Source organism: Ictidomys tridecemlineatus, chromosome 4, assembly GCF_052094955.1.
Source record: "Ictidomys tridecemlineatus isolate mIctTri1 chromosome 4, mIctTri1.hap1, whole genome shotgun sequence".
NCBI classification, from domain to species: Eukaryota; Metazoa; Chordata; class Mammalia; order Rodentia; family Sciuridae; genus Ictidomys; species Ictidomys tridecemlineatus.
In genome coordinates, this window is record NC_135480.1 from 65062785 (window position 1) to 65088990 (window position 26206).

Here is a 26206-nt window from a genome sequence, read left to right on the forward strand (position 1 = left end):
GGGGTCAGGGTCAAGGGTCAGGTTGATAATCAGTTCAGTTTGAAGCTAGCTTAAGCCTGGGGTCTTAATCTGGGGTTGAGGACTAGATCCCTCATTCAACTTCTTTTTCATTATCTGGGGATTGAGCTTGTAGTTGTAGCCTGTTCGCCCTGAGTTTGACAGTAGAACCGTTAGCACTGAGGCCTCTTGGACCAAACTCAAACTTTCAAGGTATCCAGGATGTGAAGGACCACAGGCTACGTGCTTATTGTGGGATCATACAGCTTAGAACCCGAGTCATCTGGCTGGATAACTCCAAACCCTCAATTGTGTCGACGGAAAGACTGAATGCTGAGTGGGACAGGATTTGCCTTGGTCCTGGTTCTGGTTCTGTTCACTGCAGAGTGTCCCAGGAGCTGTCTGGGTCTAAATGGCTGGGCTTGGTTTCACTTTGTGCTCTGCTTATTTTCCCACCCCTGCTCCCAGGGCTACAAGATGGATGACCTCCTTACTTCCTACATCAGCCAGATGCTCACAGCCATGAGTAAGCAGCGGGGCTCCAGGAGTGGCAAGTAAACAGTGGAAGGAGGTGCTGGCTCTGTGCCTGCTCTCCAAGGAGCATCTGGCTCAGGCCCATCCATTACTCCTGAAGCTGGGAGAACCTTTGCCATCCAGGCATGGAGGCTGGGCTGGCCATCTACCACAGACCACACCAACTGGGGCTCTGAACTATCTCCCACGAGGTCAACTTCCCTCCACCTGTGCATGGCGCCTGTGTTAGCTCTCATCCTAGCTTGCTGTGGTCTTCCCAGTGCAAGAACCTGTGCTCCTTCAGTGCTTCTCCTGTCTCAGACTGGATCTATCATGTGACCCCCTTTGACTTTCTGTGTACTGTGGGGGCAGAGGAATTGAGAGCTCTCCATACTGGGAACAACCAAATCAAGGCATTGAATAGGATACTCTGAAACTCAAGGGACTAGGTCACTTCCCCTACATGCAGCATCCTTGGCTGGGGTGAGGAGCATGGACAACTTTTGCATATTCCAATGTGAGTGCCGAGTCCTGCTAAAGTCTCCCTGATCATCTCAGGGCATAAAAGTACATGTTTTGTCCTCTGGTCCTACAGTGTCTTTGCTGGGGGAGGGGCAGAGATCTATAAAAAAGTGTGCTATTTCCTTGGTCTGTGGCTGCCTGGCCAAGCTGCTCTGGGTTTGATTTTGGAGTGCTTTAGTTCAAGGTATGCTTGAAAGTGTCTTAAATGGATCAGATGGCACCACAGTGGGTTGGAGGAAAGTGCTGGACATCAAGTCTGAGATGTGGGGACTTCATTGTGTGTGGGCTGGGAGATTAGAGGAGGAACCATCTTCTGGGTCTTAACTAGGACCAGGGGAACCAGAATGGTCCTTGCACCCTGCCAGACAATTCTCTTTGGCTCATCAAGCCATATCAAGAACCCCTCAAACAATGCTATGTCCAGTGGGTGTTTGCAAATTGTTGCTTTGCATCCAGTATGAGACAACCAATTTTGGGCATGGCTGGGGAAGGTCTGGAGATAGGAGCTTCAGGCAGAGGTGATTCGGGAATGGGGAATCTCCTGGGTTATGGCTGGGATGAGTGCTTAGAGACACATCAGTGTGAGATAGGAGTGTTTGTGATTTGCCCTCAAGTTAGAGCTAGGTCCTTCTTTCCCTCACACATTCAAGTGTCTGGGTCATCCACACCTATGTGCCCAACCACCCTCCAGGAAGTGCTATTCCTGATCTCCCCAGCTGACATTACCCCTGGGGGACACTGGTGATTTTATATCCCTCTTAGGGGACACTGGTGGTTTGGCAAGCCCTGGCAGAATAATATCCTCCTTGAGGAATATTTGTGGTTCAATATTCTCTTTGGTGGACATGGTGGTTTGACATTGGCATTATTCTTGGCGGGCATGGATGGTTTGATGTTTTTTTTGGTAAACCCTGGTTAGGTTTTTTTGAGGACCTCCTCTTTGAGGACTGCTATAAAATGGAGTGAGTTTAGGTATCTGACGTTTCTTTTGATTCAAGCTGGCTGGTAGATGGTCAGAGTTCAAGAGTTTTCCATGACTATTTTTCTATTGTAGGAACTGTTTTCTGAATGTCTGTGGAGGTTAGAAAGGACAGATTCCTCAAGTGTCAATTGCCCAGTTCTTGTTTGCTCTATGTGAACTTGCTAAATGTTAAAACAGCCTCCACTCCAGACTCAGCTTGTTCTCTACTCTTCCAACCCCAAGCTTTTATGCAAGCTTAGAGATGGTCCTCCAGTTTTGTGTGGGGCAAAAAAAGTTTGTGTGAGGCTAAAGTTAACCAAGGAAACTCTTAAAAGAGAGGGACTAACACTAGCTTCCAGGTTATGCATTTTACAATATAAGATGATTTGCTCTCAATGTGGAATTAAGTTAGAAATTGATGACAAAGATATCTGAAAAAGTTGGGGCTGAGAGTGTAGCTTAGTGGTAAGATTATGGATTTATTTAGCATGTGTGAGACTCTGGGTTTCAATCCTAATGCCTTAAATTTCCCAAAAAAGATATCTGGAAAATCCCCTAATTTTTGGAAACTAACATACTTTTATAAAAACATTTTTTGATTGACAGTAATTGTACCTACTTATGGGGTTCTATGTGATATCTTAACACGTTACATTGTGTAATAAGCAGATCAGTTGACATATCTATTACCCCAGACATTTATCATTTCTTTTGGCTGAGAATGTTCAAATTCCTTTCTAATAACTACTTGGAAATATTCAATTAATTGTCAACTTCTATTTGTCCTAATGTGCTCTAGAACGTTAGAAGTTATTCTTCCTGGGGCTGGGGATGTGGCTTAAGCGGTAGCGCGCTTGCTTAGCATGCGTGCGGCCTGGGTTCCATCCTCAGCACCACATACAAACAAAGATGTTGTGTCCGCCGATAACTAAAAAAATAAATATTAAAAATTCTCTCTCTCTCTCTCTCTCCCTCTCTCTTTAAAAAAAAAAAGAAGTTATTCTTCCTATCCAGCTCCACCCCTACACTGGCTAACCATTATGCTCTTTCCATCCCTCCTTCCTCTACATCCTTCCCAGGCTCTGTAAACACTATTGTATCCTCTAATTTTATGAAATTAACTTTTTAGCTTTATACATATAAATGAGAACTTAGGGTATTTTCTTTCTTTGCTTAACTTATTTCACTTAAAATCCTTTAGATCCACTCATTATTGCTGCACAGAATTCATTCTTGTCAACAGAATTTCATTCTTTATAGCTGAATAACATTCCATGGTATATGTATACCACATTTTCTTTATCCATTCATCCACTGATGGACACCTAGGTTGATTCCTTATCTTGGATTTTGTGAATAGTGCTACCATAAACATGAGTGCAGATGCCTCTTTATTTCTACGGGATATGTGGATCATGTGGTAGATCTACTTCTAATTTTTTGAAGCATTTCCATATTGTTTCCCATAAATGGCAATACCAATTTATTTTCCCACCAACAGTGTCTGAGAATTTCCCTTTGCATCCTCTCTAGCATTTGTTATTTGTCTTTTTGAAAATAGCTATTCTAGTTGGGAGTTCATAACCCACTTGAATCAAACTGTGAAAGATGATGTATTAAGAACTGTGTAATGTTTTGAACGACCAACAATAAAAAAAAAAAGAAAAAAGAAAATAGCTATTCTAACTGGGATGACATAATCTCTCATGGTTTTGATTTGCCTTTCCCTGATGATTGGTGATGCTGAACACTAAAAAAATTTTATATTTTATATGGACATTGTGATTCTCTTTTGAGAAATGCTTATTCAGGTAATTCACTCATTTTTAAATTATTTGTGTTTTACTATCAAGTTGTTTGAGTTCCTTATATACCCTGGAAATTACTCACTCAACAGATGAATGATTTGCTAATATTTCCTTCATTCTTCAGGTTGTTTCTTCTTTTTGTTGAGTTTCCTTTGCTATACACAATATTTTTAGTTTGAATCGCATTTGTTCATTTTTGGATTTGGTGCCTGTGCTTTTGTGGTCATATCCAAAAAACTCTTTTCTGAGACTAATGTCCTAAAGCATTTCCCTTATGTTTTCTTCTAGTGGTTTCAGTCTTGAGTCTTGTCTCTGATCCATTTTGTGTTGGTTTTTGTATGTAGTGAGTGATATAGGAATCTAGTTTCTTTTTTCTACCAATGGATACATAATTTTTGCAGCGTCATTTGTTGGAGAGACTTTCTTCAATGTATATTCTTTCTGTTTTTGTGAAAAAATGTGATTGCTTTTATGAAAGCACCATGTGATTTTTGGTTACTGTCATTTTATAGTATGTTTTATAGTCCAGTATTATGACCCCTCCAGTCTGTTATTTTTGCTTGGGATTGCACTGGCTCTTTGGGGTATTTTGTGGTTCCATACAAATTTTAGGAGTCTTTTCCTTGTCTTTGAAGAATGTCATTAGTAATTTGATAGTAAATTAATAGCATCAAATTTGTAAACTGATTGGGTTATATGGTCATTTTTAACAATATTAAATCTTTAAATCCATGAAGATGGGATATCTTTCCATTCTTTGCATCCTCTTCAATTTATTTCAGTGTTCTGTAATTTTCATTGTAGCAGTAATTAATGTCCTTGATTAAATTTATTCCTAGTTGTGAGTTTCCTCCCATTTTGGTAGCTACCGTGAATGAGGCTGATATTTTGATCTTTTTCTCACCAATTTTGTTATTGGATATAAAAAAAGCTACTGATTTTTCTGTTGATTTTGTGTCCTGCAATCTTACTGAATATGTTGATCAGTTTTGAAGCAGTTTGTAGGTTTTTCTATATATTGAATCATGTTATCAGCAGACATCCTCTTTATTTCCTTCTCTTATATTACTTTAGTTAAGACTTCCAATGTTATATTGAACAAGAGGTGGAAGCGGATATCCTTGTCTAGTTCCTGATTTCAGAGAAGACTCATCTTTTCCACATTCAGTATGATATAAGCTATGAAGTTGCAGGACACAAAAAAAAACCCTATTGTAATATTTTTTATGTGCTATCAGATTCCATTTTTTTTTTTAGAATTTCTGGATTTATGTTGACCAGGGATATTGGTCTGTAGTTTCCTCCTTTTTCTTTTCTTCTCATATATATATATATATATATATATATATATATATATGTATGTATATACATATTCATATGTATATGTACTCTGTGTACATTTTCTTTATCCATCATATATATATACATACATACATATATATTAAAACAATATATATATATATATATATATATATATATATATATATATAAATAAAAGGACCAAGGAGTAGGAGATGGGAAAGGAGGAGGGAAGTCATGGAGACTGATATTGGTCAAATTATATTGTTATATTGTGTGCATGTACTAATATGTAACAACAACAAATTCCATCATTATATACCACTATAATTCACCAATAAAAAATATGGGGAAAAAAACAGACCGAATCCTTTCCCTCTTGGAGCTTATAACCTGGGGTGTTTGGCAAGGGCTCTCTGCTTCAAAACTGGCACTTCTTGCTGCATCCTCTGAAGAGGAAGAATGCTGTGTCTTCACATGGTAGAAGGAACAGAAGGGCAAAAAGGGACTAAGATGCTCCCTTCATTTTTCTTTTTTGAAGCATTTTTATTTTATCAGTTAAAGGGGGAGTTAAAGGAAAATCAATGACATAGACAATAAAATTAATATTATAGGTAAAAAATAAGAACAGTTGTCTCCTCCATTAGAGCTAACTGGCCAATTTATCTGAAATTGTAATTTTCCTTATCCCAATTTTTTCCTTTCTTTTTTTACCTGCTTCATATTTCCTTCCCTCCTACACTCAGTCCTCCCCTTTCTTATTTCTGTAGCTCTTGCCAGTTAACTAGATGCTATTATTTTACTTGACAAATATTGTGTAATTGTACTCCTAGGCTGTAAGTCTTGGTCCCTTTTCTCCACTGATCTCCCTTTGATCTACATGAGATCCACCAGCACCTTTCTTTTCCTTTTTCCTCTCTAGCTTCCACATATGAGAGAAAACATACCTCCCTTGACCTGAATTTGACTTTCACTTAACATAGTGGTTAGTGGTCTCTAGTTCCATCCATTTTCTTACAAATGCTATAATTTCATTTTTCTTTATGGCTGCACAAAACTCTGTTGTGTACATTTTCTTTATCCATTCATTCACTGATAGATACCAAGACTGGTTTCAAAGTTTGGCTATTGTGAACTGTGCTGCTGTAAATATGGGTATGCATGTATCATCGTAGTATGCTTATTTTAATTCTTCAGGCTAAATACCGAGGTATGATATAGGTGGGTCATATGGCAGTTCCACCTAGTCTTTTGAGGAACCTCCACACTGGTTCCTAGTAGTTGTACTGATTTACAGTTCCATCAAGAACATAAAAGTGTTCCTTTTTCTCTATATCCTTTCCAGCATTTATTATTTGTATTCTGTTGACTGCAATTCTGACTAGTGTGAGATGGAACCTCAATGTAGTTTTGATTTGCATTTCCATAGCAGCTAACAAAGAACATTTAAAAAATATATTTGTTGGCCATTTGTATTTCTTCTTTTCAGAAATGTCTGGTTCTTTTGCCCATTTATTAATTGGGTCATTGGATTTTTTTTGTAATGTGATATATATATATATATATATATATCTATTCTAGATATTAATGCTGTCAGAAGAGTAGCTAGCAAAAATTTTCTCCAATTCTGTAGGTTCTCTCTTCATAATTGTTTCTTTTGCTTTTCAGAAGCTTTTAAATTTAATGTCATCCATTTATTAACTCTTGGCATTATTTCCAGAGATTTAGGTAGGAGTCTTAATGAGAAAGTCATTGCCTAAGCCTATGTGCTAGAGTGTTGACCCTGTATTTTCTTCTAAGAGTTTCATAGTTTCTATTCTAACTCCTAGGTCTTTGATTCATTTTGAGTTGATTTTTGTGCAGGGTGAGAGATAAGGGTCCAGTTTCATTCTTCTACATACGGACAACCAGTTTTTCCAGCACCATTTGTTAAAAAGCTGTCTTTTCTCCAATGTGTGTTTTTAGCATCTTTGTCAAGGATCAGATGACTATAGATGTGTGGGTTTCTCTGTTTCTTCATTGTGTACTACTCGTCTATGTGTCTTTTTTTTTTAATCTTTATTTTTATGTGGTGCTGAGGATCGAACCCAGTGCCTCACATGTGCGAGATAAGTGCTCTACCATTGAGCTACAACCCCAGCCCTATGTTTCTGTTTTATGTAATACCATGCAGCTTTTGCTACTATAGCTTTATAGTATAAACTCTAAGTCAAGTATTGTGATACCTCCAGCATTGCTTTTCTGGTTTAAAATTGTTTTTGGCTATTCTGGGTATTTTACTCTTCTAAATGTTAGGACTTTTTTTCCCCGTAGTTCTACGAAGAATGTCATTGGTATTTTGATGGGGATTGCACTGAATCTGTATATTGCTTTTGATAATAAGGTCATTTTAACATTAATTCTGCCTATGCATGAACATGGGAGGCCTTTCCATCTTTTGAGGTCTTCAATTATTCCTAGATATTTTATATATTTTTTGAAGCTAGTGTGAATGGAATTGTTTTCCTAATATATATATATATATAAGTTGTAGTTGGCCACAATATCTTTATTTTATTTATTTATTTTTATGTGGTGCTGAAGATCAAACCCAGAACTTTGCATGTGCTAGGCAAGGACTCTACAGCTGAGCCACAACCCCATTCCATTTCTTTCTCAACAGCTTCACTGTTGGTATACAGGAAAGCTATTGATTTTTGTATGTTAATTTGTAACCTGCTACCTTGCCAAATTTGTATATTAGCTCTAGCAGTCTTTTGGTGGAATCCTTTGGATCTCTAGGTAAAGAATCAAATCATCTGCAAACAGTGATAATTTGATTCCTTCCCTCCCTATTTTTATCCCTTTTATTTCCTTTTCTTGCCTAATTGCTCTGGCTAGAATTTCTAGCATTATATTAATTAGAAGTGGTAAAAGTGAACATCCTTGTCTTGTCCCAGATTTTATAGGAAATGTTTTGTTTTCCCCCATTTATTATGAGGTTGCCTCCTCCCTCCCCCATATAGTCTTTATGTTAAGATAGATTCCTTCTATCCTAGTTTTTCAGTGTTTTTATCATGAATTGGTGCTGAATTTGGTCAAAGGACTTCTCTGTATCTACTAAGATGACTAATTTTTGTCCTTAATTCTAACCATGTAATGAATTACATTTATTATTTTGTATATATTAAGCCATCCTTACATTTCTGGAATAAAACCAACTTGGTTATGGTGTACAATTTTCTTAATATGTTGTTGAACAAGATTTAATAATTTTTATTAAGTATTTCTGCACCACAATTCATCAGGGACATTGGTCTATAGTTTTTCTTTCCTTGAAGTTTCATTATCTGGTTTTGGTATGGGTGTGATACTGGCTTCATAGAATGAATTTGGAAGTCAATTTTAATTTTATGAAAAATAAAATTTATAAAGTCACTTTCAATTTTATGAAATAACTTGAGAAATATTGGCAGTAGTTCTTTAAAATTCAGATGAAAATCCATTTGGTTCTGGGCTTTGATTTGCTGGAAGGCTTTTTATTACTGCTTCTATTTCATTACAAGTTATTCATCTGTTTAGGTGTCCTATGGCCTCTTGATTCAGTTTTGGTAGATTGTATTTGTATAGAAATGTATGCATTTATTCTTGGTTTTCCACTTTATTGGAGTGTAAGTTTTCAAAATAGTCCCTAATGGTTCATTGCATTTGTGAGATGTCAGTGATGATTTCTTCTTTTTCATCTCTAATTTTGTTAACTTGGGTTTTCTTTTTCCTTTGATTATTTTGGCTAAGGGCTCATCAGTCTTGCTTATCTCTTCAAAGAACCAACTCTTTGTTTTATTGATCCTTTGTATTTTTTTATTCTCAAGTTCATTGATTTTGGCTCTGATCTTATTTCCTTTATTCTACTCATTTTGAAATTTGTTTGTTCTTCTTTTTCAAGGGCCTTTTAGATGCATCATTAGGTTGTTTAATTGGGATATTTCTGATTTTCTTATGTAGGTACTCACAGCTATAAACTTGCCTCTAAGAACTGTCTTCACAATGTCCCAGAGGTTCTGGTATTTGTTATCACAATTATCATCTAAGAATTTTTATATTTCTCCCTTGATTTCTTCTGTCAACCATTCATCATTTAAGAGAGTATTGTTCAATCTCCATGTGTTTATATAATTTCTGTAAGGTTTATTTTGTGTGTGTGTTGATTTTGAATTTCATTCCAATCATGATCAGATAAGATGCAAGTGATTAGATCAATAATTTTGTGTTTCCTAAGAGTTGCTTTGTAGCCTAAAATATGGTCTCTTTTGGAAAAGGTTCCACAAGAAGCTAAGAAGAAAGTGAATTTAGGTGTTGTTGGATAAAATATTCTACAGATGTCCATTGGTATTTATTATTTTTTAGGTCTTTAGAATCTTTACTGAGTTTATGTCTGGATGACCTCTCTATTGGTGAGAGAGGTGTGTTGAGACCATCCAGTATTATTGTATTGTCTGAGTCTTTAAACTGAATGCTGTTTTGTATAATTAGGTACACCAACATTTGGGGCATAAATATTTGCTGTCACAATATTTACTGTTGGATTGTGTCCTTTACCAGTGTGAAGTGACCTGTGTTTCTTCTGATTTTGGCTTGAAGTCTGCTTTGTTGAATATAAGCATAGCTATGCCTGATGTTTTGGGGTTCCATTTGCATTATATATCAATTCCCATCCTTTCACTTTTATCCTATGGCTGTTTTTGCCTGTTAAGTCACGTCTCTTGAAAACAGCATATACTTGGGTCTTGTTTTTAAATCTATTTTGTCACCCTGTTTATTTTAATAAGAGTTAAGAGCATTACAGTCAATGTTATTATAGAGGTTTACTAATTCCTACCCCTTGATTTATTTCTAATGTTTAATTTGGTTCTGTTTCTCATTTGCTTAACTACTCTTCAAATGAGATTTGTCCATTTGAGAGGTCTATGGTTTTTGATTTCTTTTATGTGTAGTATTTCTTTTAAGTATTTTCTGTGGTGCCAGTTTAGTAGTCATGTATTCTTTTAGTTTCTGCTTATCTTAGATTTTTATTTCTTCATTGATTTTATAGGATAGTTTTGCTGGATGTAGCAGTCTTGGTTGAATTATTTTCTTTCAGGACTTGCATCATTTCAAGCCCTCTAAGTGTGACCTGATGCTTTTCTCTTAGGGCTTTTAAAATTCCATCCTTGTTCTGTACATTAGGCATTTTAATTATAAAGTGTCATGGAGAGGTTCTTTTTTGATCTTGCCTATTAGAGGTTCTGAATGGATGTCCATCTCATTCTGAAGGTTTGGATAATTTTCTGTTATTATTTCCATGAAGTTGTTATCCATCCCATTATCATGCATCTCAAAACCCTCAATTCCAGTGATTCTTAAATTTGGTCTCTAAATGTTGTGTCAGAGTTCTTGTGTATTCTGATCATGGTTACTTCTTTTCCTTTCTTTAATGCTGTCTAAATGTTCAATGCTGTCCATTTTGTCTTCCAGGCCTGAGATTCTGTCTTCAGCATGGTTGACTCAATGAGAGAGATTTTCAACTGAACATCTTATTGTGTCTTTCATCCAAGATTTTTTTCAATATTTCAATCTCTTTATTGAATTTCTCATTCATATTCTGTACTTACTTTCTAACTTCAGTTGTTTTTCTGTATTCTTTTGGAATTTATTGAGCGTTTTTATAATAATTCTTTTGAATTCTTTATCTGATATTCCATCCACTTCAATATCTTTGGAGTCAGTTGCTGGTGAATTATGAATTTTAGGAGATTCCATGTTATCTTGTTTTTTTTCATATTTCTTGTAGTCGTGTGTTGGATCTTATGCATCTATTGAAAGGGATTTCTCTTCCACTCTTATGAGTGGGCCTTTTTAGGGCACAGTCTTCACTTGCCAAAGTGTCCTAGAGTGATCTAGATTGAGACCACCTCATAGGTATGGTATTCTGTTTTTGCTACAGCAGCAGATGTCCATAGAGGGGGACCTTGGGGCCCACTCCTAGCTGTTTCTACTTGGAGCTTGGTCATCAGTTTGGGTGTTTGTCTCTTCTATTCTTTGTATTATAGATGAGGATTGAGTATTAATTTGTGTGTGTAGCAAGGTGCACTGTCTTTTGGTTGAGTGTAGTTGAGCAGCAAAGTTTCTACAGCAAAAACAATAACTATAAACTAGACCTGGCATTAAAGAAAACAACAGGTGTCAATTATGTCATCCACAGCAGTAATATTTGCAACAGCACTAATGGTTGGTTATATAAACCAATCAGTTCTAAAAGATGGTAAGAGTAGAGCTAATTAAGAAAATAAATGTTACAGGAGGTAGTAAAGAGTTTACTATTTCAAAAAGTGAACAGAGAGAATAGCAGAAAAGATGTAGCAGGTGATGGTTATAACAAAGGAGGAAAAAAAAGAGAAACAAATGAAAACAAAATAAAACGAAAATATACAATCCAAAACCCTAACCCTCAAGAGATAAGGCAAGGAAAAATAACCACATTAAAAAATGCTAAAAAGTAAGGAAAATAACACATATGTTCATGAACCACTCAGCACAAAACACACACACACACACACACACACACACACACACACGTGCATAAAAAAAGAAAAAGGATTTTTAATGAAAAGTGAAGGAATCATTTCCACTAAGATGGTCAAAATAATCAATGAGAATAATGGTCATTGTCTATGCCCAACTTTCTTTTTGGTTCTTCTGGGGGTTGTTAACCCCATTCCTCTTTTTACTTTGCTCTCCAAGTTGCCAGTTGGAGTGGCTTAATACTGAAACTGGTTCAAATAAGTCTCAGCTTATCTTCTCACCTGTATGAGGTAGGATGGGTTGGGAATTACTGTCAGTTGGAGTTTTACCTGCACCGACCAGATCCTTGTACTCCTAGGGTGAGGCTGCTGCAGAGTTCTATGAAGGAAGTTCTGGGGTCAGGGCTTAGGTCTAATTGGGTCTCAGGGGCTTTGTTGGGTGGTATCCGCTATGGAGAGATTAGATCAACACACCCCTGGGGCCTAGCAATTGCCAATCTATTGGGAGTATGGATCTCAGGAGCCTTGTAGGGCAGGGGAACCAATCTTCCACACACTTTGCTGCCCATGTACACAGTCTTCCTAGGCTTAGTCCCTGAGTGTATTCACACCTGCCCATTCCGATGCCAGACCAGTTTCAGCTGGTCACGTGAGCTGCCAGAATCAAAGGAGAAGTGAATTGGGTTCCCCTTTGCTTTTCTGATTTGCATCCTCCTGACTGATATCTTCTCTGTGCCTGTTTTGCTCCCATTCTGCTAAGTACATCCTAGGCACTTGCTGGGAACCTATGGTAGTGTTTGCTGTAATCTCACAGCTTCACAGCAGTAGCTACAACTTGGCTGCCTCAGGTTGGCTCCTGCCTCAGCTCTCCATGGCCACTTTAGAAACACAGCATTTTTCAAACACCAGACTAGGCTGCTTTTCTGATCTCAGGTTTTTCAGTACTAAATCTTTCTGTTGTGTCTCCTCCTATGTTCTCCCTCCATGCTGAACCAGCTCCACTAATGCTGCTACTACCATGTCAAAACCAGCTTGGCTTCAATGTAGTCTTTCTGATACTGGTCTTGAAAACCAGATTCCCAGTGTTGAGGATTAAACACCTGAGAAACACCAAGGCAAGAGGAGGGGACCCAGAGCTGGTGCCCATGGGAGTGGAGGTGTCTTGCATTTTTATAGTTGTCAGGTTTGCTACTAAAAAGCAGGAAAAGAGCTGCCCAAAGGGTAATTGCTTGTGTTGGAGAGTGCAATCTTTCTCCTCCCCTGGAGGTGTTAGCAACTGATTGATGAGGAACTCTATCTACCCATTTCCTTTTTCTTTCATAATCAGCTACCTGTCCTTTGCCCCAGTCTCATTTCTTCTTTTAATGTAACCACATTTCTGAGTCTCTAAGAAACTCTGTCCAATATTGAGTTTTAGTGAAATGCCTCTTTCATGCACCTTGCTGAGAAGCAATATTCCTGCTGCATGAATCCCAAGTCACAGAGTAACCACAAATGCAGTCTTCCTCTAATCTTCCATCTTGAATCAATCCTTCAACTTATAAGAGCATTACCCATTCATGAAGGTAGAGTTTTGGGTTCATAACAATCACTTCCCCAAAAGCTTTACCTCTTAATACTATCATATTGGGTATTATGTTCCAACATATGAATTTTGGAGAGATCAATACAAACTATAGCAACAACACATCAAAATCTATGATATACTTAGGAGGCAATACACAAGCGTATGTAGGAGGAAAGCTGAATCAGTAAATGACTACATTTGAAAAGAAAGTCTCAAATCAATGATTTCAGCTACCATCTTAAGGAGTTAGAAAAAGAGCAAATTGAACCCAAAATAAATAAAAGAAAATAATAAGAGTGGGATATGAAGATATTTTTGTATATCCATTTTTATAACAGCAATAATAGTAATAGTCAAAAGGCAGAAGCAACCCAAGTATCCATCTGTGGGTAAATGGAAAAACATGGTATAAACATGAGATGGAATATTATTCAACTTTAAAGAGGAAGGAAATTCTAACACATGCTACAACATGGATGAAACTTGAAAATGTTATGCCAAGTGAAATAAGGAGGTCAGAAAAGGGCAAATACCATACAATTTTACTTGCTAAGCAGAGAAGTTGGTCACAGAGACAGAAAGTAGAATGGTGGTTGCCAGGGGCTGGGGGAAAAGGGGAATGACAAAAAGTTACATTTAAGGTATTTAACTTGATTTTTTTATATACCTACATATTGTGAAATATTCACCATAATCAAGCTAATTAACATATCCAACATACCACAGTTACTATTTATTTAATTTTAATGGTGAGAACCTTTATGTTCTACCCTCTTAGCAAATTTCAAGTAAACAATATAATGTTGTTAACTATAATCACATTGCTGTACATAAGATCTTCAGAACTTGTTCCATCTTCATAATTGAAACTTTGTACCCAACATTTACCCTGTTAACCCTCCCCTACCCCATGGCAATCACCATTTTACTCTCTGCTTCTGAGTCTATTTTAGATTTCATGTAGTGTCTTTCTATGTCTAGCTTACTTCACTTAGTAAAATGTTCCTCCATGTTTACCCATGCTATCATAAATGGCAGGATTTATCTTCTTTTAAGGGTTAACAATATTCCACTGTATAAATATACCGTATTTTATCCATTCATCTATTGATGGACATTTAGGTTATTCTCTTATCTTGGCTATAGTGAATAATGCTACAGTATACAGAGGAGTAGAAATATCTGACAGATTGACTTAATTTCCTTTGCAAATATACCCAGTACTGGATCAAATGGTAGTTCTACTTTTAATTTGCTAAGGAACCTCTCCATTGTTTTCCATCATAGTTTTGATAATTTTTATTTTTACAACAATGCACAGGATTCTATTTTTTCACATCATTGTCAATACTTGTTATCCTTCTTCTGATTATAGCCATTCTAGCAAATGCAAGGTAATATTTCATTGTGGTTTTAATTTGCATTTCCCTAGTCATTAGTGATACTAATTTTTTATAACCCATTGGCCATCTGTATGTCTTCTTTTGAGAAATGTCTGTCTGGGCAATTTGCCTATTTTTAAATCAGGTTGTTTGCTTTTGAGTTGTTTGAGTTCCTTATATATTTTGGTATTAACCCCTTATCGGAGGTAAGGTTTGCAACTATTTTTTCCCAACCTACAGGTTGTCTTTTCATTCTGTTGACTGGTTCCTTCTCTGTGCAAAAGCTTTTTTAGCTTGATGTAGTCCTGCTTGTCTGTGTTTTGCTTTTGTTACCAATGTTCTTGAAGTCATATCCAGACCAATATCAACAAACTTTCCCCCTGTTTTCTTCTAGTTGTTTTATGGTTTCAATCTTTTTTCAATTCAGTTTGTTTTATAGGTTGAAAAAGTTGGGATATGGGCTCCAGTGATAACTGTACAATGTGGATGTAATTAATACCCCTGAACTGTATTTAAAATGGTTATAATAATAAACTTTGTTATATATATTTTAATACAGTTTATTTATTTTTTTTTAGAGAGTGAGAGAGGAGAGAGGGAGAGAGAGAGAGAGAGAGAGAATTTTTAATATTTATTTTTTAGTTCTCGGCGGACACAACATCTTTGTTGGTATGTGGTGCTGAGGATCGAACCCGGGCCGCACGCATGCCAGGCGAACGCGCTACCGCTTGAGCCAAATCCCCAGCCCTTAATACAGTTTTAAAAAGGACAAGTAAAAAGAATGTTTGATTGGTTTTAAAAGTTTTATTTTATGTTGTCTAGCCTATTTAATACATACTCTGTTCATCTTCTTTTTCAAATCCCAGTCAATCTTCAAAATCCAATTCTAATTCTTCCCTAGATTTAAAATAATGTAACTTTTAATTTTCTGGATCCCAAGAAATATACTGCCTAAATGAGTTTATTTGGCAATTAATCATGTTATACCATGAAGAATTAAATATATGAATTTATTTATATTTGTTTTGACTCTTGCAATACACTGAATCTTATTTGAGGGAAATGGCAATATCCTATTCTTGTCTTCAAGCAAGAAGACAGGCTCTAGAGCTTATACCTGGGTTTGATTAATGATGTATTTTTAAATATTCCATTTTTATCTCGTCATACTTCTTCTTTCACTTGGTAGATCCTAGGCCTGCCTTCCTTGGGCTCCTCCAGATGACAGGGATCCAGGCATGTGTTGTAGTTCTGGATTTCTTTCAAGGCCAATGGCCGTGGGGTGGGTATGGGATTATGCTTTGGTGAATCAGTGAGCCACATGGTATTAGGAAGCATCCGCAATACACTAGATCATAAAATATGTGTATGGAATAAGATGCTTGCCCCTGACTCATGCCCATGCCACTATCATTCCCTGGCATAGGATGGCATCACTATTGTACCATCCCCTAGTCTTCGAGAGCCTGGGCGATCAGAGAGGGGGCCAAAGAATACACCACTTACCTCTGGCTTCCTGAGAGGGTGCCTTTATTACATGCTGATATTCACCACAGTCATTCCTTAGAAGAATACCGTGGAAGAGTTAGAATGTAAAGACAACTGTTGTAAGACAACCCAGAAAGCAACTAGCTCCAGTTCCAAGACCACATGTCACAGTTTCTTGTTTGCCTATCCCTTTGAGAGGCACTGTTTATAGAAAGCCTGGTCCAGAATGGTTATGTAGAAAGCCTGGATGACCCTTCTGTATGACTTCTGGACAACTCCTCACCATCACCAGCCTAAGGCACACAGAGGAAGAGGAAGAAGAAGAAGGAGACAGGTGTGGCTAATTTTTGTTTGGTTGAATTTTAAAGGAGGATGTGGTAGAATGTAGTGTTTCAAAGGATTCTTCGGAGTGTACTGATGTGATCTCTTGAATTTGTGTTTCAGATGAGTACTCTGTGGAGGGCATTGCTAGCTCTGCTAGCTCATCTGTCTTCAAGGAGGTAACTGTAGTTTGGAAGGTGGACTCGCTGTTATCCTCCCAGGGGGATGCTTGGGTATGTTTAATGATCTCCGTGGACTTCACTGATTTATCATCACTATCAATAGGTGTCAGTGGTGTGATCTTGTTCTTGGGAGCTTGTACAAAATGGAAGCTTTCTGGATGTTTCTGTACATTCCTGGTTAAAGCCGGCTGGAGGGGTACAGGAATCCAAGGAGTTTGCGCGATTCTGGCAGGAGGCTTTACAGGTAAGCGTGAAACTTCTCCATGCTCGTTGTGTTCCCCTGAGAAGCTTGTGCTGGGACTATCTGTGGGATAGAAAAGACACAAATATAGATTCCTCAGATGTCACTTCTCCATCTCTGCCAGTCATGCATGAAATCCAAATCATCTCTCAAATGTTAGCTCCTCACTTACTCAAAGTGCTTTCTTCCAAGCTCTCCCCTCTTTCTCAGATTTTGTACAAATTTTATTATGATCCTAGAAATCATCCTAGGACTGGCGCTGTTGCTGAAGAGTCTACTATGAGGCTCTAGTTTACTATGGAGGCCCTCAGAAGGCAAGGACTAACATTTGCTTACAGTTTATGTACTTCACAATCATTGGTTGCAAATCAGTTTAAACAGAAAACTGAATACATCCTCAATTAGAATGGGGGCTTTTTAAGGGCACAGCCTATGTTTTGTTTGCCACTAAATACAGAGTGAATAAAAGTGTCTGTCATACAACAAATGCTAAACAAATAATTTTTGTTTGATAGAAAGAAACAAGGTAGAGACTTTAAATAATATAATTAAAAAATTGAGACACTAATCCTTTTGTTTAAGGAAATTAAAAACTAGATGATATAAAAACAAGAAAATTTCTTAAAACTATCAAAGAGTTTAGAACATGGTGAGAAGAACTATGGAGCCAAAATCTAGCAAATGAGAATCTGAAAAAGTAAGCCTAGAATGCTTAAGTTATTTTTGCCCTGAGTATATCTGAATTTTCAAGAAACATATGAGCTTAATTTTTTTTTTGTTAGCTACAAAGGAAGAAGGGGATTTTTATTGGACTTGAACTGACTTTGTAGGTCAATTCCATGATAGCTAATATTAGCTTTTCTAATTTATGAACATGATATATTGCTCCCAATTATTTAGGTCTTCTTTCAGTAAATTTTATAGTTTCCAGTAACTATACCTTCCTTTGTGAGGACTTTCTAAAAATTTTTTATTGGTGCATTATAATTATATATAATAATAGAAATCATTATTACATATTTGTGCATACAATATAACAACAAATTTTGGTCAATTTTGATCCCCAGTTCCCCTTTCCTCCTCCCTCTTTCTGGTCCCCCCTCCTTTATTCTACTGGTCTCTGTTCTATTTTCATGATCCCCCACACTCCCCACTTTCTCTCTTTATCACAACATATGAAAGAAAACACATGACTCTTGCCCTTCTGAGTTTGGCTTGTTTTGCTTAACATAATGATCTCAAGTTCCATCCATTTTCCTGCAAAGACATAATTTCATTCTTCTTTATGGCTGAACAAAACTTCATTGTGCATATATACCACATTTTCTTTATCTACTTGTCTATTAATGGGTACCCAGCCTAGTTCCATAACTTGGCTGCTATGAATTGTGCTACTATAAATATCAATATGCATCTTTTTCTATAGTATGTCGACTTTAATTCCTTAGGATAAATAATAAAGAGTGGTATGGCTGGGTTATATGATGGTTCCATTTCTAGTTTTATAAGGAATCTCCACAGTGGTTGTACTAATTTATAATCCCACCAACAGTGTAAAAGTGTTCCTATTTCCCCACATTCTACCAAAATTTATCATTATTTGTATTCTTGATGACTGCCAGAGTGAGATGAAATTACGTGAGGACTTCTTTGATTAAAGCCTATTTAGTCTGATATTAGTATAACTACTCCTCCTTGCCTCTTCATTTACTATTTATGTGGAATATCTTTATTCATTTTTCCACTTTCAATTCATTTGTCTCTTTGGATCTAAACTGAGTTTCTTGTACAACAGCATATAGGTGGTTCATGTTTTGCCAAATTCATTTTGCTAATCTCATTTTTTAGGGCAGTTTACATTTAAAGCAATAATTACTAAGGAGGGATGTCTGTCACTGTGCTACTTTTTTCCACATGCCTTATAGATTTGGTTTGTTTTTCTTTTGGTCCCTGCCTGCATTTCTTTGCCTTTTGATAGTTCTATTCTAATGTGTGTTGGTGTGAATTTGAGTTCATCCCACTTGGAGTTCCTTCAGCTTCCTGGATATTTATACTCATGTCTTTCATCAAAGGATAATAAAATTTAAAAATTTCTAGTGACACTGATTAATAGTTTGACAATGAAGACACAAAATTATTAAGGAATATGATTATGATTACAGATGCTTCAATTATCTATACTAATGAATGTCCTCAGAGATGAGACATTATATATACTTTTTTCCGACAAATATGAAAATTTAGATCAGCAGGTCTTATACCATCATTTAAGAACTTCTGGAGGTCTGTAAGACCCTCTTCTGGGGGGTCTCTAAAACCAGAGTTACCTTCATAATAATACTAGTTATTTTCTGTTTTCTTCCTTATTGTCTCATTAATGTTCAGTGGAGTTTTCCAGAAGCCACATGACAAGTGATATTACAAGAGACTGAATTTAGAAGCAGAAATTAGAATTCTTCTCCTTTATTAATCCAGACATTAAAGAGATTTGGAAAATTTTAAAATAATACACTTTCATCATATTTTTGTTTCGTGGTTATTTTTCTAAAAATTATATTTATGTTTTACAGAATAGATTTTTAAAAAGTATTTTTAATTCAATCAGTACATGTTTGAAAATTTATAATATGGTAAATAATGACAGATTCTAGATGTGCTAAGAAGTAGGAATATATGATCTGTATCCAGAAATATCAGTTAATATAAACAGATCCAGAAAAAATAGAGATGATGAGACCAGTAAACAAGAATATTAAGACAGTTATTTTAACTATGTTCAGATATTTAAAGAAAACACAAATACAATAAGAGAAATATAAAAAGGACCAAAAAGAACTTGTAGAGATGAAAAATACAATATTTGAAATGAAAATTTTCCTGTTTGAAATTAACATCAGGTAAGATTACTGAAGAAAATATCAGTGAAGTCTAATATAGGATGGGAGGCAGAATGCTTTGTTAGCCTCCAAGTTTCCTAACTTCCAGTATACATCCCTTGTAAATCGCCTTCCCTTGAGTAGGGTGAGATCTGTGACTATAATGGGACGTGATAAGTTTGTTATATGATGAAAACAGTGAGATAGTTGCTTCCATGATTACATTATATTACAAGACTCCATCATAGCAGACTGGAGAGATGGTCTCTTGTTGACTGAAGAAGTAAGTTGCCAAGGAACATATGGCTAGGACTTGAGGGTGGCCTCTAGGAGATCAGAGCAAAACTGCCAATAGCCATTAAGAAAGCAAGGATGAGATGTCAGTAATATAAGGAATGAAATTGTGGTAACAATTAGAATACTTGGAAGGGGACCCTAAACCTCAGAAACATTTGCAGCCACATTGTTATTCTGATTTCAGGCTGGTAAGACTCTAAACAGAACTTTTCTAACCTATAACTGTGGCACAATAAATTTATGTTTTTTAAGGTTTGAGGTAAGTGAGGTAAGCAACAAAAACCCCTAATATACACGATAGAATATACCCACAATGAAGCAAAGAAATTATAGGCTAAAAATAAAAATGATCAGAATCTCAGTATTATCCTGTATCACCTATAGGATAATGTCATACTCTCTAACATCCATGTAATTCGAATCCCAGAAACAAGTGAAGAAGAGAAAGGGCATACATTTTTTTTTGAAAAAATTAAAAGACTGAAAATTTGTTCAACCTTATGAAAATTACTCTGACAAATGTAAGCACTTGAGCAAACCCTAAGCAGGATAAAAATATGTGTGTGTGTGTTTAGCACACACACCTCAAAAGTAAATCATAATCAAATTACCAAAAATCAATAATAAAAGGAACAATCTTAAAAAGCAACGAGGGGGGAAAACATATTAAAATAGAGCAAAGAAGACATGAAATAGAACAGAATAGAACAGAAGACATGAAACAGAAGACGGTGAGAGAAGTGCATTATAGTAGGAACCCTGTCATCAGCAAGTACATCACTGCCCATTTTGGAGGTGGTTGTGGTTTAAGATGTGATACTCCTGAGGCTCCATCATCCTTAACTTGAATGGATCTAGGCTCTGGTGTTTGCTGAGGTCCTGGCTTCTGTCTAGTCTTCCTTGTTCTTTCTCTGATTTTAAACTTGGCCCAACACCTTCTATGTGTTTCTTGGAGATACCCAAATAGCTTTAAAATACATTTTATTTCTGCTTAAAGCAGGCAAAATTGAACTCTCAGGCATCTTAAGATCTTTTAAAACAGGGAACATTTTAAATTTGTTTTATTTTTACATCCTTATCATCATTTCAACATGGCAGGGAATAGGGACAAGTTAACTTAGTACTTCTAAGGCATTTATAGCTATCTCCTTCATCCAAACTTACAGTTTTTAAATTTTTCTTTCAAAACCTCTCTGCACGTTTCTGAAGTATTTCCATGCTTAAATCATTTCTTGGATGGATTATTGTTATAGACTGAAATATTATTTTGCCTTCACCAAATTTATATTGAAGCCTTAACACTCAATGTGACCATATTTGGAAACAGGGTTATTAAGAAGATAATTAAGGGTAAATGAGGTCATGAGAATGTGTCCCTATTCTGGTAGCACTGATGTCTTTAAGAGGAGGAAGAGATCTCTCTTTTTACAAACAATCACACAGGAAAGGCCTATGAGGATGCCTGGGAAGGTAGCTACATATAAGCTAGAAAGAAAGCTCTCCCAGAAACCAAATTTGCTAGCTCCTTGATCTTGGACTTCTAGCCTCCAAAACTATGAGAACACAAATTTCTGCTGTTCACACCACACAGTCTATGTTCTGTTTTGTTTTGTTTTTTGTTTGGTTTTGTTTTCTGGATTGAACCCAGAAATGCTCTGACACTAAGTTGCATTACCATCCCTTTTGATTTTTTAAATTTTGAGGCAAGATCTGGCTAAGTTGCTGAAGTTGGCCTTGATCACAATCCTCCTGGTGCTGGGATTATAGATGTATAGCACTGTGCTTATCTTTTTTTTTTTCTCTGAACAGCAGCCCTAGTTTACTAATACAACTATTTATAATGATAAACAGCTGGAATACAGCCCTCAGACTTCTTAACATAGCCAGTAGAATGATCTTAAAATCCATGAAACAAGGAACTGAGATCTCTCTGCTACTTAGAAATTTAGATGAACTTGGCTTAAAGTTTTATAAAGCACATAAGATAAAGACCACTGAACTCCACTTAATTTATTCAAATTTCTAAACTAAGTTTTTCATGGCCCTGTGGATCCATTCCCACAATCCTAATTCAATCCTCTGCTAGCTGGTATATAGAATCTTAGGATTTTCAATATTGTCCACAGAAATGAAATTAACTCATGATTTTATGACTGCACCTTTACTTAAAGTCTAGGAACTATGGAAGGAAACAATAAACCATAATGCAATTTCTGCCTAATTGGTTTTCCCTCTGACATTGCGCTGGTTTCCAAAACTATTACCTCACTGTGATTATCCTCACAACCCTCTGAGAAAAAAGTTCTAGCTTCCCTTCCTTTCGCTGGGTGTATCTCACTTCCTTAATCACATATGACCTTACCACTCATATGTTTGAAACACATTTGTCACCTCCTGATTGCCTGAAGCGCCATCAAACATCTTCACCCCTACTGGGCATGGTAGCTACTCTGCAGCCTGGACCTAGGTGCCTGGCTTAATGTGTCAACTGATAAGCTGCCTGCTTCCTCACTGCTCTCTCTTAGGCCACCCTTCACATTTTCATTTATCTTCAACTTCTCCCAGCGCACCTGGCATAAAGTTGGTACTCATAATTGTGTGATGCATGAATATATGAAGAAGTAAACACATTAACACTTATGCTTGAAATCTTCCAACGGATCTCATTACTTAGAAGATAAAAGCCTAAAATCTGAAGCTTGATATAAAGGGTCTTCCAGAATCTCTAGCAGTCTATGTAGCCATCCCCTATTAGACAAATAACATCCTCAAACTCTGTAGATGCTCAAGTCTCTTGTATAAAATAGATATATAATGCATACATATCCTCCCATGAAATTTTAAGTCATCTCTAGATTACTCTCAATACTTAATATGATATAAGGGCATATAAATAGTCTTTTCCTTGTATTGTTTAGAAATCAAAGTCATGTGCTGCGTAACAGTGTTAAGCTCAGTTATGGACTGCATATATGATAGTGGTCCCAAAAGGTCATAATAGAGCTGAAAAATTCCTGTCTTCTAGTGAAATTCTAGCCATCATGACATCAAAGTATAACACATTACACATCTGTGTTGATGTTCTTATAAATAAATCTACTGTATTGCTAATTTTACAATTATATCTAGTGTATAATACTTGATGATAAATTATTTATAATTTAATAACTATCTTATTAAATATATATTTAATATGCATAAAATATATATTTAAATATATCTTCTTATAAAAAGGTTTACCATAAAACAGTATGTCTTTGTTCTGTCAGCAGCCTCATATATTTCATGTTTACTAAGTCTCTCAATTGTATCATTTTCTCCTATGCTTGATTTAATACCATGTTGTTTTGTTCATCATGGTCCTAGGAGCACTAAGTTATACCATCTATACCATATACTATATATATGTGTGTGTGTGTGTGTGTGTATATATATATATATATATATATATGTATGTACTATATATTCTACCATACTATTCCTTATATATGCACACACTCCTATACTATATGGTGTACATATACATAAATAAATATAGACTCTACCTAGGTTTGTGTAAGTAACTCTATGATCTTTATACAACAATAAAATCACCTAACAAAGCATTTCTGAGACTGTATCCCCATTGTTAAGTGACACAGGACTCATGACATTAAAAAAGTCTACATGATCAATACAGACACAACTGTCGTAAGCCTGACTACATAATACACCTTAGCAACAACAACATTTTTTTCAAATATTTTCCAATGGAGTTTGGTTGAAACCCATGGATAAAGGTGGAACTGACTATACTTCCAGATTTCTTCCTGGTCCCTTCCCCCTAATTTCCCAGACACCCTCAGCTGTTGTCAGAAACACAAAAAGCAGATCCTGTCTCTTTGAAGCAAAGGAAGTGATGAAGGAAAGGAGTGGGTAAGGCCTTTGCTTTACCTGTGGGAGGACTGACACTTTCCTGCAGTTTTTCTTTTTTAATTTCTCTCCACCTAGAAGGAAGAAAACCATCCATAAACTCACAGGCCTTTTTGAAAAAAAGGCAAAAAATCCATGGCAGTGGTCAGAAAAGAAACATTATCTGATCAGATTCTCACATCAGCAGGTTTATGCTTCCCTCACTTTAAAGGTTAAATCACAAATCAGGTAATAATGGGGTCTAAAGAACCATGGTCTTAGGGCTGGAGATGTGGCTCAAGCGGTATCGCTCTTGCCTGGCATGCGTGGGGCCTGGGTTCAATCCTCAGCACCACATACAAATAAAGATGTTGTGTCCGCCGAAAACTAAAAAATAAAATAATAAAATTCTCTCTCTCTCTCTCTCTCTCTTTAAAAAAATAAATAAAGAAAGAACCATGGTCTCCTCTAACTAACCTTCTTCTTCCAGGATGTCCCTTTGCTTTTCTAACCTTAAAATTTGCAATCCTATTGTATTTCTCCTGCAAGTATTCTCAAATGTCATTTTCTTTAACAGATAACTATAACCCGGAAAGGGACAGTGATTTTCCCAGAACTACCCAGCAACAAAAGAGCAAAGCCAGTTCCAAAACTTATCCTTCCCGGTCTGTGACCCTGGTCAAAATCCTGCTCTTTCATTTTGGCAAGTAGAAAGGTGGAGGCACTTGTTCTAGACAACCCCTATCCCCTCCCAACTGCTCCACACTGAATCTATGGTAACAGACTTGATTAAATGTTAGAGAGGGTCCTTGTCCTGAAAATATTATCTTGTGTTGAAAAGAGGAAGGTGTGGCAGCATAAGAAGAACAAGAAGTTCAAATTGTAAGGCCCATCTTGCCATGTATGATTATAGGAAGAGTATAACTGTTTCTTCTAAATTTCTATAAAAATCCATTTTTTTATTTGAACAAAATTCATTTAAAATTATAAATATGTACTTACCAGCAATAAAAAAATATAGCAATAATGAAAACTGCAGAAACAATATCTGTGAAAAGCCATATGAACAGATACTTTGTTGGTGACTGCAAAACATAAAACAAACCACTGTTAAAGAACTTTACAGTTGGAAGGAGTTTTAGATGCTATGGGCTAAGTCCCTTGCTCTGCTGTCTAGGCTGGAAGAAGAGAAGAAAGGGGCAGACTAGGTAAAGAAGACTTTATAGATGTGGCAGTCTCAAACACATTAATTATTAGAAATTATGCAGCTATTCTAAGTCATTGTCACACACATGCAGGGGATATAGAAAGGACAAAACAGTATTCACCCTTCATCTCTAATTTCTCCCCAAATGGCTTAACTATAAGTCAGCAGTGCTTGTTACTGTAATTGTTCAATGTGATTAAATTTTGCTCACATCTATAAAATGTGAGTGAAAAAAGTATGTCATTATTTTACTCAGTTTCTGTGTTGCTATGACCAAAAGAACAACAAGAACAATCTAGAGGAGGAAACATTTATTTTGTTTTAGAGTTTCAGTCCATGGTTGACTCACTCCATATCTCTGGGCCAAGGTGAGGCAGTACATCATGGCAAAAGGGAATGGCAGAGTCAAGCAGCTCAGGACATAAGTAGAAATAGAGAGAACTCTTTGCTCACCAGGAACAAAATATAAGCCCCAAAGTCACACCCCAGTGACCTACTTCCTCCACCCATACCCACACTTACCTACAGTTACCACCCAATCAATCCATATTTGGACTGATTCACAAATTAGGTTATACCTCTCATAACCTAATTATTTTATCTCTGAAAATTCTTGCATGGTCTCACACATGAGCTTTTATTGGGGGCAACTTATGTTTAAACTAGAATAGTCATCTTCAAGAAAACTAAGTCAAATGAAGAAAGACTAATTCGAAAAATAAACTACAACTGGATTTGGTGTGGGTGAAACACTAAGAGTAAGATAGGGAGACTATAAAAATCTTGGTGGATTCCTCATATCAATTGTTTCTCTCAGTGACTTTATGTTCTTTTTCTGTTTTAAAGAAACAAAAAATTAGAAAAACAATAGCTAGTTCATTTGGATGTTTGAATAAGCAAGAGAACATAGAACTCAATCAGCTTAAATATCCCCAAAGACTTTACCAAAACATAAATGAATTTTAAATCCAAATAAAATATGTGAATTATATTTTATAAACTATTGATAAAAAGAACCACAGTATTCCTTTCAAATCTATAAAAGCCCCTTTACAATATGACTTGGCTGTGCCCCCTCTGAAATGGAAAAAAAAAAGCTTTCAGAAATACCAGCA

The 26206-nt window shown here is 36.2% G+C and overlaps 1 protein-coding gene and 1 non-coding gene across 11 annotated transcripts in view; one reads left to right on the forward strand and one right to left on the reverse strand.

Moving 5' to 3' along the window:
* Nucleotides 1-15142, forward strand: part of Myo7a (myosin VIIA) — an 88786-nt gene extending 73644 nt beyond the window's left edge. For all 10 annotated transcript variants that reach the window (XM_078046720.1, XM_078046723.1, XM_078046715.1 and 7 more), the window contains one exon: nt 466-15142. In XM_078046720.1, the coding sequence (XP_077902846.1) occupies nt 466-555 (90 nt within the window). In that variant the 3' untranslated portion in view covers nt 556-15142. The remainder of the gene's footprint in view (nt 1-465) is intronic.
* LOC101970449 (uncharacterized) lies at nt 12848-25049 on the reverse strand. Its single transcript, XR_013437808.1, has 3 exons — nt 24887-25049; nt 23927-23979; nt 12848-16883 (listed from the first exon to the last, which is right to left on the reverse strand). It is a non-coding gene; the product is annotated as an uncharacterized LOC101970449 (transcript).
* Between the last annotated feature and the right edge of the window lie 1157 nt (nt 25050-26206).